Source organism: Vulpes lagopus, chromosome 16 (assembly GCF_018345385.1).
Source record: "Vulpes lagopus strain Blue_001 chromosome 16, ASM1834538v1, whole genome shotgun sequence".
Lineage (NCBI taxonomy): Eukaryota > Metazoa > Chordata > Mammalia > Carnivora > Canidae > Vulpes > Vulpes lagopus.
In genome coordinates, this window is record NC_054839.1 from 15195606 (window position 1) to 15212799 (window position 17194).

The 17194-nt window shown below is 35.8% G+C and overlaps 1 protein-coding gene across 1 annotated transcript in view; it reads right to left on the reverse strand.

Annotated features, from left to right (window-relative positions):
* The window catches only part of DNAJC3 (DnaJ heat shock protein family (Hsp40) member C3), a 92263-nt gene that overhangs the window by 55147 nt on the left and 19922 nt on the right, over positions 1–17194 (reverse strand). The window contains exons 3-4 of the mRNA XM_041731332.1: positions 8907–9031; positions 6951–7025 (exon numbers count right to left, since the gene is read on the reverse strand). Coding sequence (XP_041587266.1) covers positions 6951–7025; positions 8907–9031 — 200 coding nt within the window. The remainder of the gene's footprint in view (positions 1–6950; positions 7026–8906; positions 9032–17194) is intronic.

A 17194-nucleotide genomic window follows, 5' to 3' on the forward strand; every position in this document is an offset into this window, starting at 1 on the left:
GCCCTTCTTGACTCCAGACCCCCAAATCTCAGTTAAGGTAGGTGACCATTCTGTCCATTCCCACAGGGCTCAATCATAACACTCGTCATTATGGTATAATATTTGCCTGATCATTTCTTACCCTAGAATAATCTTTCCAAAGGCAGAGACCAGTTTTCTTCATCAGCAACTCTCTAACTCCTACCACCCTGCCTTGCAAATAATATGCACTGAGTAGTAACTGAACTAACAAGTGACCACATGCGCTGATTACAGCAGGAGTCAGTGATAGCTCAAAGACAAACTAAATCATGGAAGAGACTGTTTAGGAATAGGATAGCTGGTATGGACCTAAGGTGATGCTTATTTACAGAAGACCCTCCAGCAGCAGAGTAACCTGTACCCATGACAAAGAATGAGATTCTTACTGTAGCTCAAAAAGAGATTAAGTATATCCAAACTTCTGTTCCATCATGTAAAATGTAACTGAATACACCTACCTGGTTGTGTATTGCACTTTATTAGTAAGATTAAATCTTTACTATACCTAATAGGCTGATAAATGCTCTTAAATACCACAAAAAGCCCATTTAACTAAAAACATATAAACAAGTTATTATATATCATCTATATTCACAAATCTCTAAATATTAAAGTATAAGAATTGGTAAAGATAAAATAGTCATAGCACAAAATTTATCTTTTCAAACCAGACCCTGAAATCATCTATTTTACTGTATCAAACTTTAAAGATAGGATATCACCTACGCAATCTCTATGCTTCACAGTGAGGTAAACAAGGTCCTCAGAAAGTAAGAACTTTTCAAAGTCAATTTATACTTTTCCTCCAAGAGGTACTAATATTATCTGTTTCTTGCATACCTTTCCAGAGGCTTTCATCTGTATACTGTATATAAGCAAATACATGTTTTCTCATTTTCTTATGCAAATAGCAACAAATGTTCTGCACCATGTGAAACATATATATGTGTTTGAGTCCTGTGACCAAATCCAATAGGAACAGCCCTTACAGAATGCATACAATTACTAATGATAGCAAAGAGCCAATAGTATAGTGCTTAAGAATACAAGATCTGGAATCTTAAAACCAAATGCTTACTATAAGTGTAAATTCGGACAAGTCACCAAATTTCTATAAACCTCCATTTCCTCAGCTGGAAAATGAGACTACCAGTATACCACACTCCAAAGGTGGAACAGTGATTAAGTGAAACAATCCAGATTAACCCCTTAGTGATATGCCCCATACAGTCTGAGCGCTATGCAAACACCCGGTTAAAGTACAAAGGCAGATCTAAAACCCAAGATTTCCTGCCTCTTGTTCTAAAACTTTTCTTTCTTCAAAATTTGTTTTATACAACTTTAAAGCGGAGATTTTGAAATATTTGCCACTTATACCAATTTAACACACATAAAAGTTTTCTGTAATTAAAAATAACATTTACACACAATTTTTATTTTGCTTTTTAATTGACATTATTTTTGTACATCTAGGTCTATAAATCAATAGCATACATAAATAATTCTTGTTAACATTATTCTGTCATACTGACACAATATTCTCTAAGTTTCCAAAACAGAGTTCTAATAAGTATCTTTGAGCAAAATGTTTTTTTTTCCATAATACTTATTGCCATATTTTTCTGCAAAAGTTTATATTTGCCATATCAAAAGTATTATATGACTAGAAACATCTCCTTAAAGTCCCATCAATATTAGGCTCTGTTTATTTATTTTTGCTACACACAACAGCTAGTGATCCTGTGAATAGTTCTAATGTTTATCTCTTCATTTACAAACACTGGACACTGTAGACACTGGGTTCACATCTCTTGTGTTGTCCATCTGATAATATTCTTTTATTATTTGCCCAGTAGAATCTAGATTTCCAAATGCTTAAAATTTAATCAATTTCATATATGTTAACTGATAAAGTTCTTCCCAATATTCTTATTTTGACCCTCTAACACCAATATCTCTAGGACCTTATAATTACTGTTCAGACAAAAGACATGCATGTGATATTTTCCTTTTTCTATTTTTTTTAAAGATTTTATTTATTTATTTGACAGAGACAGAGAATGAGAGAGTGAGCACAAGCAGGGAAAGGAGCAGGCAGAGGGAGGGGGAGAAGCAGGTTCCCTGCTCCATGGGGCTTGATCCCAGGACCCTGGGATCATGACTTGAACCAAAGGAGACACTTAACCAATTAAGCCACTCAGGTACCCCAACACGTAAGATTTTCTTATTATTAATCTGAATCTTAAATCCAGGTATTTCTAGGTTACCTCAAGTTACTGCAAATAAAACACAAAATAATTGTAAACTACATAAATTCTGTACTTGTATTTTTCTCTAAACCAAAACCAATCTAATTATAATTATTCTCACACACAACAAAATTTTTGTTACATGTTAAACATGGCTTCTTTAGTGGTAAGATTTAACTTGGCCTCCCATCCATATGCATTAATATTTATCTTACAGAATTAAATACATGAGTACTTTTCTGAAGAAAAAAATAACAAAAAGATTATTCAGTGTGAAAAATGAAATTAAAAACACAGTATGACTTAAGATAACTCTAAAAAAAATAGATATGTACATTTAACAAAATATGTACAGGATCTGTATATTGCAAGTTACAAAACACTGATTAAAGATATCAAAGACTTTTTTTATTTTTTTTAATTTTTATTTATTTATGATAGTCACACAGAGAGAGAGAGAGAGAGAGAGAGAGGCAGAGACATAGGCAGAGGGAGAAGCAGGCTCCATGCACCGGGAGCCCAACGTGGGATTCGATCCCAGGTCTCCAGGATCGTGCCCTGGGCCAAAGGCAGGCGCCAAACCGCTGCGCCACCCAGGGATCCCCATTTTTTTTTTTTAAATCAAAGACTTAAACAAATGGGGAGGCATCCTGTGTTCATGGATCAGAAGACTCAGCATAATAGAGATTTCACGTCTCCCCAAACTGACCTTTATCGCAATTCCTTTCCTACCAAAATATCAGCAAGACTTTGTGTAGACATAGACAAGTTTATTTTAAATTTATATGAAAAAAATAAAAAATAAAAACAATAAAAAAAATAAATTTATATGAAAAGGCACAGGCCAGGGAATCCCTGGGTGGCTCAGCAGTTTGCCGCCTATCTTCGGCCCAGGGTGTGGTCCTTGAGTCCCAGGATCAAGTCCCGCATCAGGCTCCCTGCATGGAGCCTGCTTCTCCCTCTGCCTGTGTCTCTGCCTTTCTCTCTCTCTCTCTATCATGAATAAATACATAAAATCTTAAAAAAAAGAAAAAAAGAAAGAAAAAAGGCACAGGCCAGAGAACATCTAAAACAATATTGACAGAGAAGAATAAAGTGCAGAGCAATCACTCCACTCCCCGTTAAGACTTTTTACAGGGGGACCTGGCTGGCTCAGTATGTTAAGCATCTGCGTTGGCTCAGGTCATCATCCCAGGGTCAACCTCGCATCAGGCTCCCTGCTCAGCAAGGGAGCCTGCTTTTCCCTCTCCCCCCTGCTCATTCTCTCTCTCACTCTCTCTCTCTCAAATAAAATCTTTTTTAAAAAAAGACTTTTTACAGAGCTAAGAAATCAAGAGAATATAGCAATGGCAGAGGAATAAACATATAGATCAATGGAACAGATTAGAGAACCCAGAAATATAACTACCCAAGTACAGCCTATTTTTAAAGGTGCAAAAGCAGTTCAGTGAAGGAGGGAAAGCCTTTCAAAACACAGTTGGAACAATGGTATATCCAAAGACAAAACAAATCAACCTCAACCAAAACTTCATACATTACATGAATATTAACTCAAAATAGATCACAGTCTTAAATGTAAAACATAAAATCATAAAAGTTTTTAAAAATAAGACAGGAGAAAAATCTTTGAAACCTATGGCTTGATACTAGTTCTTAGAATGACACCAAAAACACAATACACAGGAGAAAACTGAAAACCAATAAATTGGATATCACCAAAAGTAAAAATGTTTGCTTTCTGACACACCCTGTGAAGGGGAAAACAAGGCATGGACTGAGCAAGCACATTTTCAGACCACACATGTGGTAAAGCATTTAAAATACAAAAATAAGTCCCAAAACACAATAGTAAAAAAAGCAAACAATCCAATTAGAACATCGGCAAAAGACACGAACCGCCTTTACACCAAAAAGGATGACAAATAAGTACAAGAAAAGATCATTAAACATTAGGGAAATGCAAATTAAAAATCAATGAGCTATCACTATACACTTCTCAGAATGGCTAAAATAAAAAATAGTGACCAAACTATGCACTGGCAGGGATACAGAGGAACATAAAATGGCACACTCTGAAAAGCAATTTGGTGGTTCCTTATAAAACTAAACAGGCAATTATGATACAACCCAGAAAATTGTATTTCTAGGCATTTGTCCCAGGAAAATGAAAACTCTTGTTCACACTAAAACCTATACAAGAATGTTTGTAGCAGTTTTATTCAAAATAGTGAAAAAGGGGAAGTTTTGAAATGCCAAAATTTTAAAAATGAATTACAAACTAGCGGTTGCCCAAAGTTATAGATGAGCTGCGGGAACAGTATGTAGGGAAGTAGGTGTGGTTGTAAAGGAGCAGCAGGAGGGATCCCTGTGACAACAGAAGCACTCAGTATGTTAACTGTGGCATAAAGAAAAAAGGTATCGAATTAAACACACACAAAGAAGTAAACACTAAAACTGAGGAAATCTGAGTAGACAGGTAGATCATATCAATGTCAATTCCCTGGCTGTAATATTGTACTACAGGTTTCTAAGACCACTGGGAGAAAGTGGGTGTCGGGTAAAGGGTACACAGGATCTCTCTGCTTCATAATTATCTCAATAAACATTTCAACTAAAAGTAAAAAACCATTCAGTACAGATGCACATTCTCATGGAAGAATCCTGTAACACTAATAAGAGCAGTTTTAAGAAAGCACTAGTGGAAGTAGGACTATCAGAAAACAATCTAAAAGTGGAAAGTCTCCCTTCATGTTTCTGAGGTTTTAATATTGATCACAGAAAAGATATTAACTCAAGAAAAGAAAAGAAAAGAAAAGAAAAGAAAAGAAAAGAAAAGAAAAGAAAAGAAAAGAAAAGAAAAGAAAAGACATTAACTCAAGACATACCCAAAGTTCCAAGAACTCACTTTTCCAAAAGAACACATCCATTGCCCAATAAGGATTAATTTTTGCTAAAGCTTTATTCTAAATTGTGTTATTTCTAAAAGACTATTCTAATGTTGTGATTGGAAAAAAAAATTGTAATAGATTTAACCATCTGTTAAAAAGAAGGAAATCCATTATTGTGCTTTATCATTCATCCATCCATCCAACAAATTTCTCACAATACTTTCTATATACAAGAACTGGGCTGAGGAAAGGTGACTCCAACACCATGACCTCCCCATCACCTGTCCTTCAGCCTGCTCTCAAGATCTTACCTAGTAGGGAAAATCAGATAAACATAAATGGACATCCAGTTTTACCAAGACCATGACACAGCTACTGATTAGATTTTAATACAATTAAGTCTAACATTTTTTGGATTTCTCTGCATATGACTGAGCATTGTGACAGAGGTTATGAAAATATTAGAAATTTCGGTTTTATTTTCATAGTGGTTACCACCTAGTAACTAAGCATTTTTAAAAACTACAAAAATGCAAATAATGAACAATGAAGTTTAGACAGTTGACCCTTGACACAGGATTAGAGATCTGACGCCACCCACCCCATGCAGTTGAAATCCGCACATAACTTGACTTCCCAAAACTGCTAGTAACCTACTGTTGACCAGAAGCCTTATCAATAACAAGCAATTAACACATATTTTGTATATGCATTACATACTGTATTCTTACAATAAAGGTAGAGAAAAAAATTTATTAAGAAAATCATAAAGAAGAGAAAATACACTTAATAGTACTTACACATCCCATGTATAAGTGGACCCATGCAGTTCAAACCTATATTGCTCAAAGGTCAACCCTATACATGCTTTTTTCTAGACCACCCCAGAAACAAATACAGGTAGAACAAAAATGCAGGGATCCCTGGCTCAGCGGTTCAGCGCCTGCCTTTGGCCCAGGGAGTGATCCTGGAGTCCCAGGATCAAGTCCCGTGTCAGACTCCCAGCATGGAGCCTGCTTCTCCCTCTGCCTGTGTCTCCGCCTCTTTCTCTCTCTCTCTCTCTCTCATGAATAAATAAATAAAATCTTAAAAAAAAAAAAGGAACAAAAATGCAGATCTTAAAAACAAGCTTCATGAGGGCAAAAAGACATTGGCTGTCTCTCCAAATCATTTTTCAGTTACATGTAATCTGTACCACCCCCCAACATATCCAAAACACTTTACAATTTGTAGCCATATGGGTAATTACAAAATTTCCCTTTTATTATTCCTTTCAAATCAAATGAAGGGAGTTTTAGAATAGTTAAGCTGACATCTCTGGATTCTCTCGGAAAACAAAGCAGAACATTTGAGCTATATAAACTGAATTAAAATTATATATTCTTGGGACACCTGAGTGGCTCAGCAGTTGAGTGTCTTTGGCTCAGGGCGTGATCCCAGAGTCCCAAGATTTAGTCCCACGTCGGGCTCTCCAAAGGAAACCTGCTTCTCCCCCTCCCTGTGTCTCTGTCTCTCCATGTTTCTCATGAATAAATAAATAAAATCTTTTTAAAAAATTATATATTCTTTCTCAAAACTTTACCTTCCAACTATTAAAGTGATTCTTTCATGTCAGCCACTATGTATTAATTCAGAAACTGTGATTTTATATACACAAATCAAAAGATTTTCCCTTTTAGCTATAAGGTTATTACTAAATGTCTTACTATTAAAAAAAAGTCCAATATGTTCACTCATCTTCATAATGATGTTCAACATCTTCTTCATAAAGTCAAATACAAACTAAACTTACCACTTTTTTAAAATCATCTTCTGCTTCATCAAGTTTTCCTTGTTTGAGTAATAAGTGACCTCTCTGTAATCTTGCCTAGGGAAAAAAAAAAGGTGTTCTGAGTACCATGCATTTCCAAATTTTCTTTAAACACAAAAAACAAAACCAAATATGCTAATGAAGCATTAATGAAATATTTATTTTTCCAATGCCCATTTGACTTGGCACTTTGAGAACAATTCCTGGAAAAAATGAATGTGTGTAATTTTTATTATTAACTTTTACATAACCATACTTCCTTAAAAATAGTTTTTGTGCTATACCCCCCAAAATTCAAAATATGTGTCGACACAAAATCTTGTACATGAAAGTTCACACCAATAGCTATAAAGTGGCAACAACCCAAACTCCCATCAACTAAAAAATCAATAGGCAAATGTGATATATCCATTCAGTAGAATATTATCCAACCATAAAAAGAAATGAAGTGCTGATGCAAGTTACAACATGGATAGACTTGAAAATATGCAAAGTGAAAGAAGTCAGACACAAAAGGCCACATACTGTATTTCGTTTATATACAATGTCCAAATAAGCAAATCCATATAGACAGAAAGATAAATGGTTACCAGAGGCCAGGGCATAAATGGGGAGGGATGGCTAATAGGTACTAGATTTCCTTTGGAGGCAACAAAAATGTTCTGGCACTAGACAATGGTGATGCTTGCAGAACCTTGTGAATATACTAAACACCACTGAATTATACAATTTAAAAAAGGATGAATTTGATGTTATATCTCAATCTAATTTTTTTTTTGCCATTGTAATAATTTTTTGTCACCACAAAAAAAAAAGTTATATAATTTGGGACTTTACCAATCAAAATTCTAGGAATAATTATGTTTTTATTAATTCTCAGTAGAAATATTCACTCTACTATAACCAAAGAACAACACTTCTTCCTTTCCACATGCATCATTTCCCCCACTCTGATATTCCTCTTATGTGCATAATCCCATCTCTTCCAAGAATACCAACTTTCTGATGACCAATGTGACCATAAGACAGAAACCACATTGACAGTCAGTTAAAACTTATATATTACTTTTACAATACATAAAAAAGTCCCTAATCCTCTGTTAAGTGCATCAATACACACAAAAAGCAAGATGAAAGCCACTTAAACTACCTAATAGCTATTATAATACTAGGAAAATAAACTACTTACCCTTTGTGAAAGGTTGTGCTTAGCTAGATAAAGAGATTAAAGAAAAAAATCTGACATTTGGGAATTCCATCCTAAAATGAGGGTAATATTTCAAACCAAACATTCACCCCTACCTAATCAGTTATCTCAAGTTCTTTTTGGAATACAGTAAGATATAAACAATAAATGAGTTACCAAACTAATTTTGAAACCATCTAACTTATTCTATTATTTTAAGCCATTACATTGGCCTGCCGATCATGAGGACATCCCATTAGACTGTAAATTCCTCCATTTCTGAGGCTTGTGTGTTGGTTGCAGGGAAGGATCAGTCTAATTCCTGACTGTCCTCTCCACAAACCATTGCTTACCTAACCTATCTCCTTTTCTTTATTCTTTCTGCTAACAGCCTTAATTAGAACTGTTGTCAGTCACTTGACAGTCTTTTAATTCAACAGCTTCATGATCAACTGGTTACTCAGACTCACATCCTATCCTACAATCCACCCTCCAGAAGTCTTTCTAAACCACAAAGCTAACACCATTGCCAAGCTTCTAAAAATCAGCAGCTATTCCCATTGTTCGTCTTGCACAAAGACCCTTGATTCCAAGGACTTTGGATTTTTTCTTGTTGCCCAGGCCACTACACCACAGCAGTTTTCTACATCCTCCAGCTACGCCTAGCAGACCAATCCTCACCTTAAAAAAGCGAAATTACCTCTTCCAAATTCCCATATATTCTCCTTTAAAGAAAGTTCAGACCCACTTACTGCAGTGAAATCCATCTTCAATTCAATCACTTTAGTTAAATCAGGAAGTGCTGCTTTTGATTTGCCCATAGCTAAAAAGACAGTAGCTCTCCGATAGTAAGCAATATAGTTATCTGGGTCACCATCTGAAAATTAAAATAATAAATATTAGCTCTTGGTAATGTATTCAAAAACCCAAAATCTGAACAGTACGAGAGTTTGCAATTCTCTTAAAACAAGAGGCACCTACGATGCTCAGTGGGTTAAGCACCCGACTTGGTTTCAGCTCAGTTCATGATCTCAGGGTTATGAGATTGAGCTCCATGTTGGGCTCTGCACTCAGCAGAGTCCTTGATCCTTGAAACTCTCTCCCTTCTCCCTCTCTCTCCTTCTGCCCCTCCCCCTGCTTGCTCTTTCTCATGCATGTGCAAGCACTCTCTAAATAAATAAATAAATAATTCCTCATCAATAAAGAGTTGTGTTGACTAGCAAGATCACTGCAAATAAAACCAGAACAGGATTGACAAACTAAAGTCTCTGAGCCAAATCAACCCACAGGCTTCAAGTCAAGAATATCTTATATTTTTAAAGAGCTATCAAAAAATAAAAATGAAAATATATGTACGAAGAGACTATATGGCTGCAAAGCTTAAATATTCATTATCTGGCTCTTTCAAGAAAAAGTTTGCCAACCTCTGGGTTAAGATATTAACTATATTCAACTCACAACTTTTATAAGTATGCAACTCAATCTTTCTCTTCACGGAAATTTCCTTAAGTAAAATACTGAAAATGTGACTATGCCTTATTTATGATTTTAGAAAATCATTATAGACTTCTAATTAAACCGGTATATTAAATGCGCAATCTCTGCTCCCTCACAAAGTCCAACTAAAATGGCAATGAAAAAATAAAGGTACAATCTTAGGACAAAGGAGGAGAATGGAAATGAGAGCAAGACTATTTAAGTTAACAATATCTGAAAGAAGGAAAATGGATGCGTTAGGTTCTGAGCTAATTCTACTCTAAAATTAGAAGTAAACGTCATGCTTCAGTCCTTCTAGAAAGCAATTTTGAAATATATATGTTCTTGATCAAATACAGCCATGTGTCTTAAACAAATAAATATTTATTTATGCACACAGATGTTCCAACATTATAAGATTTACAACTAAAACTCCCTGGCGGGGGGGCGGGGGGGGGACGCGGGACACGGGTGGCTCAGTTGGTTAGGTGTCTGCTTTCGGTTCACCTCAAGATCTCAGGGTTCTGGGATGGAGCCCTGCATCTGGCTCCCTGCCCAGCAGGGGTGTCTACTGCTCCCTCTCTCCACTCATGCTCTCTCCATCTCTCATTCATTCATTCAATCATAAATAAATAAATAATAAAATTCTCTGAAAGTTCTTTCCCTAAAGATCTTATCATTTGAAAAACAAGATAAATGGAAATTGTATGGCAGATAGTATATAATCATTCAAAATCATGGTTTTGAGCAGTCATTAATGGCATTAAACTACCTGAAGTACTTCTGGGCAAAGGTGGAGCAGGAGGAGAAAGTAGGCTCTAAAACCATTTATGAAAGAAGATATACAAATGACCAAAAGCATACAAAAAGATGCTTACCATCATTAACGATTCATTAGGGAAATGCAAATCAAAACCACACTGAGATACCACTTCACATCCATTAGAATGGCTATTATAAAAAGAAACGAAGAAAGAAAGAGGAAGGAGGGAAATGAGAAAGAAAAATGGGGAACATTGCTTAATAGGTACAGAGTTTCAGTTTGGGATGATGAAAAAACTCTGGAGATGGATGATCGTACAGGTTATGCAACAATGTGAATGCACTTAATGTCACTAACTTCATACACTTACAAATGGTCAAAATGGTAAATTTTGTAATATGCATTCTATTGTACTACATATTTTACTGTAGTTAAATTTTTAAAAAACGAAGAGAACTGGGAATTTTAACACAAAAATAAACTTAATTTTTCTCAAATCTAAAACAAAAACCAAAAACAATCCATATATCCCAGCTAAGCATCACTGAAATTTCTTTCCTGGCCCATGTGGCTTAGAAGAGAAGGGAAAAAGAACATGGTCAGCAGCCTGTATACATTTCCTACAAAAAACTGTAATTAGCCTGAAGAAAAAGTAAACAGAGTAACTATATTTAGAGCACACATGATATAGAATATTTTTAGGTTCAGTTCATATTCAATTTAGAATATGCAATAAATTAAATATGTGGATCTGATCAGCATAGTTGGCTGTAAGAATGATTTGATACCTGAGGATTTCTGATGCTTAAGTGACCTCCTCTGAAAGTAAAAGGAAATTTACCACAGGTCAACAGAAGTCATCTGGGCAGACAGATGGGGTTTTGTTTATACTGTATATACATATCCCAAAATGTGTCACAATGAACAGGGAGTATTTCTACATTCATTAATCAGAGGGGAAAAAAAACCTCATGTTTTCCATGACTTATTTACACTAAGCAAAAAATAAATACTAGATATAACACAATTTAAGGCCTGGAGTATACATCACACACTATCATCTTCATATGTCCAAATCCTATTCGATCTCAGAGGCACAGCTCAAGTGACTTATTTGATTATACATGTGAAAATATACCTTCCATTCCCTCCATTTCCATAGCATTCTGTAAGATAGTATGCCTCTTACTGTGCCCATAACACTTACCATTCCCTCAGATATTATTATATACCACGTCAGTCTAGAGAAATAAATTCGAGTGAATTCACTTTTGTGTCACTGTATCACCCGGCCCACAGGTACTCAAATAAAAGGAAATGGAAACAAATTGCTGATCACCACAATAAATACCAACACTGAGACATGCCTAGGACAAGCAAGGGACTAAAAGAAGTCAGAAGAGACACAGCTTCTTTGGTCTTTCTTATTTCCACAGGACACTGTAATATTTCACAGGTCCCTGGAGCTAGCCAGCTTTTCCCACAGGGTCTCCTCACCCCTACCCTACTCGTCCCTTGCTTCTGGCCCTGATTCCTGGGTCCTTCTCATTGAGAAAGTGCAACAGACCCTTTGAATTGGCTTCTATTTTGTTTGCTCTCCCTAGTGCCATCCTGTTGTGGACAAGAAGGAAGCACGCCAGCATAAGCCCAGCCACTGACCAAGGAAAACATTTCCCAGCTTCCAGATGAATATGGCTCCCTTCCCGTGGGTCTTAACTTCCAGAGCCAGGTCTCTAATCCTGGGGAGTAAATGTTTTGTTGCCTCACTCTGTTCAGTCCAGAAGAGGTTTTTGTCAGAGGGGACCACAGAGAGAGAGAGAGGGCTGAGGTCTCTGCTACACTGCCTGTCCTCTGGTCCCAGCAGTCCTCCCGAGTTGGCACAGAAGCTCTGGCAGACACTGCCATCTCTTGCTTTTGGAAGACGAGCTGCTCCTAGATTGTGACATCATTGGTCTGGGAAAGTTTTCCATTTGGAGTACTTTCCATCCAGGTGGCAAAGCAAACATCTGGTCACACAGTTCCCTTTTTCCCTGCTAGCCACTCCACTCAGGGATTCCAGAGAATAGACATAGCTCTTATAGAGATGTGCCTCACCAGGATATCCAGATCATTCTCTCATATGATTGGCAATGGCATTTGCAAACACAGATGTTGCTTATTTTGAACTCTGTATCTAGTTCTTTCAAGAAAAGAAGAATGCTCAGTGATGATGTTGGGTGTTTTATCAAAAAGGCACCTTCAAAAAAAAAAAAAAAAAAGGCACCTTCACTAAAAATTGCATTGGACTTCTATTTAGGAAAAAAACTGATCATTACAGTCTACATAGAAAAACCTCCAAAGAGGGTTATATATGATATAGCTTTTGTATTAAGTATTTGATTATGCATATATTTAAAAATATCTATATAAAATAATTCCAGAGGGGTGCCTAGGTGGCTCAGTCAATTAAGCATCTTCCTTTGGCTCAGGTCACGATCCCAAGTTCCTGGGATTGAGCCCCACATCAAGGTCCCTGCTCGGTGGGAAGTCTGTTTCTCTCTCTCTCCCTTTGCTGCTCCCCGTTTGTGCTTGCTCATTCTCTGTCAAATAAATAAAATCTTTAAAAAATAATAATTCTGGAGCACTCACTTTCATTTGCTTTATTCTCCAGTTTTTAGGTATTTCTTGAGACATGAAATGGGATTAGAACCCCAATTTGTAACAAAACCTACAAAAACAAGGAATCAAATGATAATGGCTCAATGTGTGAATCAAGAATCCATGTTCTAAAAAAAAAAAAAAAAAAGAACCAATGTTCTTAGCTGTATAGGGTCACCTGAATGGCAAAAAAAAAAAAAAAAAAAAAAAAAAGGCTTTCCCACATCTTCATCTTAAAACACCAATAGTTGCTAGAACTAGTGTCCATTCCTGTATTGTGCATAAAGCAGCAGCTGAATAAAGATTGGTTTAAGTAATTCATGCTTAGTTTCTCATAATACAAAATCTGATAACTTTGAAAATAATCATTTATTATGTTATCCATTCAATATACAATATAGTTCATTATTTAAAATACTTATAAGCCTACAAATAGAAATATTAAATTTCATTTGAAAACAGGTCATTCAAATTGTTGTAATAGTTTATTAGAAATTTGAACATAAGAATTAGATTTAAGGTCTAATTCTCAAACTACCAAACAACTCAAATATGAGAAAATTAGCCACAATAAAAAAAAAAAAAAACCCACAACTACTATCTGGAGAAAATACATCAGAAGGCCAATTACAAATGATGTACACAGTGGTGGTGGAAAGCAGAAAAGACCAACACCCTTGCCTAGACACAAAAAATTTTTATTCTCGCTTCCAGCTAACCCAACTCTACCCACTCCTTCATTCAAACTTTTACTGAGTGCCTATCAGAGATTAAAATAATGGCAAAATAGGATGACACCTAACCTTAAGATGTGGCTGATAAAGTGCATGCACAGAGGAATATCATTCGGCCATCGAAAGAAAAGAAAGAGAAAGAGAAAGAAAAGAAAAGAAAAGAAAAGAAAAGAGAAAAGAAAAGAAAAGAGAAAAGAGAAAAGAAAAGAGAAAAGAAAAGAAAAGAAAAGAAAAGAAAAGAAAAGAAAAGAAAAAAGAAAAGAAAGGAAAGGAAAGGAAAGAGGGCGGGAGGGAGGGAGGGAGGAAGAAAGGAAGAAAGAAAGAAAAAAGAAAGAAATCTTACCATTTGCAATAACATGAATAAGATGGATGGACGAAGAGGGTATTATACTGAGTGAAATAGGTCAGAAAAAAGGAAAAGACCACATGATTTCACTTATTTTATTTTACTAAAGTTTTTTTATTTTTAAGTAACCTCTTCACTTGGGGCTCAAGATCAAGAGTTGCATGCTCCAGTGACCCAGGCAGTCAGGCACCGCTTCATTTATTTTATTTTTAAAGATTTTATTTTTAAGTAACTCTACACCCAAAATGGGGCTCGAACATACAACCCCAAGATCAAAAGTCACATGCTCCACCAACTGAGCCAGCAGGCACCCTTCCTATGATTTCACCTATATGTGGAATCTAGAAGTAGCATTAAAAAAAAACAAACCACACAACAAAAATAGACTCTCAAATATAGAGAACTGGTAGTTGCCAGAGGGGTTGAAGTGGAGAGATGGGTAAAATAAAGAGGATTAAGAGGCACAGACTTATTCATTTTATAAATGTCACAGAGACGAAACGTATAGCATAGGAATAGAGTCAACAACATTGTAATAATATTGTATAGTGACAGATGACTACACTTATGGTGAGCAATGGATAATGTATAGAACTGTCAAATCAACATGTACAATGAACCTAATCTAATATTGTATGCTAATTATACTTCAATAAAAATAATAAGATTCTATCTATCCCTAAGAAGTTCACAATCTTCTGAATTAGAATGTGACATCTAGAAAGTCACTAAAGTACCCTTTGTGTCCTTCTGTCTAAATGTGAATAGTAATGCCTGTCCCCATTTCACAAATGAAGTACAAATGTAATGAGAAAGCATCATGATATAGTTAAGTGACAATAAATATAGATAGGCTTTTGTCTTTTGACAGCAAAACTGTAAATGTGATACTGGTTTTCTTACCAAATAAATGGAGGAACCTATCATTTCAGAAATGCACACCATTTAATCCACCTCATGAGACATTCGCTCCTGTCAGATATAGCTAAGACATTCTGTTAAGTCCATCAAAAAAGTGATTTCAGACCCTAGAATTCATTATCTCCGTAAGATCATGCTGTGGGAATAAGAGGGGATTTTCACACTGCACTGCAGTCTTCTCTAATGGTAAATCTCTAAACAAAACTTGTGTCTGCCTGCACCCCGATATTTATACCAGCAATGTCCACAATAGCCAAACTGTGGAAGGAGCCTCGGTGTCCATCAAAAGATGAATGGATAAAGAAGATGTGGTTTATGTATACAATGGAATATTACTCAGCCATTAGAAATGACAAATACCCACCATTTGCTTCAACGTGGATGGAACTGGAGGGTATTATGCTGAGTGAAGTAAGTCAATCGGAGAAGGACAAACATTATATGTTCTCATTCATTTGGGGAATATAAGTAACAGTGAAAGGGAATATAAGGGAAGGGAGAAGAAATGTGTGGGAAGTATCAGAAAGGGAGACAGAACATAAAGACTCCTAACCCTGGGAAACGAACTAGGGGTGGTGGAAGGGGAGGAGGGCGGGGGGTGGGGGTGAACAGGTGACGGGCACTGAGGGGGGCACGTGACAGGATGAACACTGGGTGTTATTCTGTATGTTGGCAAATTGAACACCAATAAAAAATAAATTTATTATTAAAAAAAAAACTTGTGTCTGGTTCATAACACTGAAATAGATGCAACTTTCAGAAGACAAATTAGAAAGTGGTACTCATCACTGTTCTTTAACAGATCAAGAATATTTCCATCAGTTCCAAATCTTAAAACTCCTGCCAAAAAATATTCATATGCCAGATACAAAAAAAGCTTCAAATCAAATCACTGATAGATCTGTACCACAGTGTAGAAACAATTTGTGTTGCTATGGAATTTTAATATATAAACCTTTTATTGTGTTAAAAATGTAATCATAAAACATACCAGGCCCAAGTAATTTTCAAAATGCACATAATTTTTCAAAAATGAAAATGGAAGGGTGCCACAACCACAAAAAAAATGTCAATTACAGTATTATAATAAAAAATGGTCCACTGATAACTTACAAATGCTGCAAGCCAAATTCTATTACAAACTTTAACATCAATTTCTAATCACAGAAGTTAAAGAAATAAAGCACATCACAAAATTGAGAATTTGGGGAGTATAATAAATCAGTAAACATTTAATGAGTCCTTTATATGGTCAGTTTAAAGCAATGTATTAAAACACAAATGACATTTCATCACAGACAAGGCTCCATGGCCTACACCAGGGAAGTGTGTAACTCGTTAACCTACAAGTCAGGAGACCTAAACTAACTCAATGCTGGTGACAGGGTCTCCCTAATTCACTGGGCTATCCGAAGCAGCCAGTGTGGCCACACTAAATTTGGTGTTTGGTAAATGAAACAATTGAAACAGAGGATCTAAAGCTCTTTTCTGATAAACGCACATCTCATAAGAGATTCAACAGGCCAATAACACCACCATCCCCATCACCACCTCCTGTATATTACCATCATATACAATTTAAACTTTATTTTCTACAGTTACAATCAGTATTTTACACAAACTAAAATGATGAATGTCCCAAACTACACAGGTCTTCCTCAGAAATTATGACATGGGCACCATCTGAGAATTGCTACACCCACCAAATTAAGACAGCCAGAATGGTGGTACTCTCTGAATTCTGAATGCACCAGTAGTGCTTCACTTTCTCCCTTCATCGAATTCCACAAATAGATTACCATGTTTTAGCTTTACTAATTCACATCTCTCAGGGAATACAGTAACATTTTATTGAGTATTTTGGGAAAGAGCCATCTCAAGAATTCTTGTACAGCAGTGAAGCTAAAGAAAAACAGGCAATAGTTTTAAACTACTGTAACAATATGCCATGGCCCTGATGTTTCTGCTAAACGTGAGATTAAAGAAAGCAAGTAATAAAATAGGTAGAAGATATATGTTTCTGCAAATCTTCTTGCACTATTAGGGAAGAATCAGTATTTTTTTAAGACATGCTTTATCTAAAACAATAACAGAAATTTTCTTTCATTACCCTGCGCAGCCTTGAAGACAGTTCTAAACTCTAGAAAAGTGTGAACTCAGTAA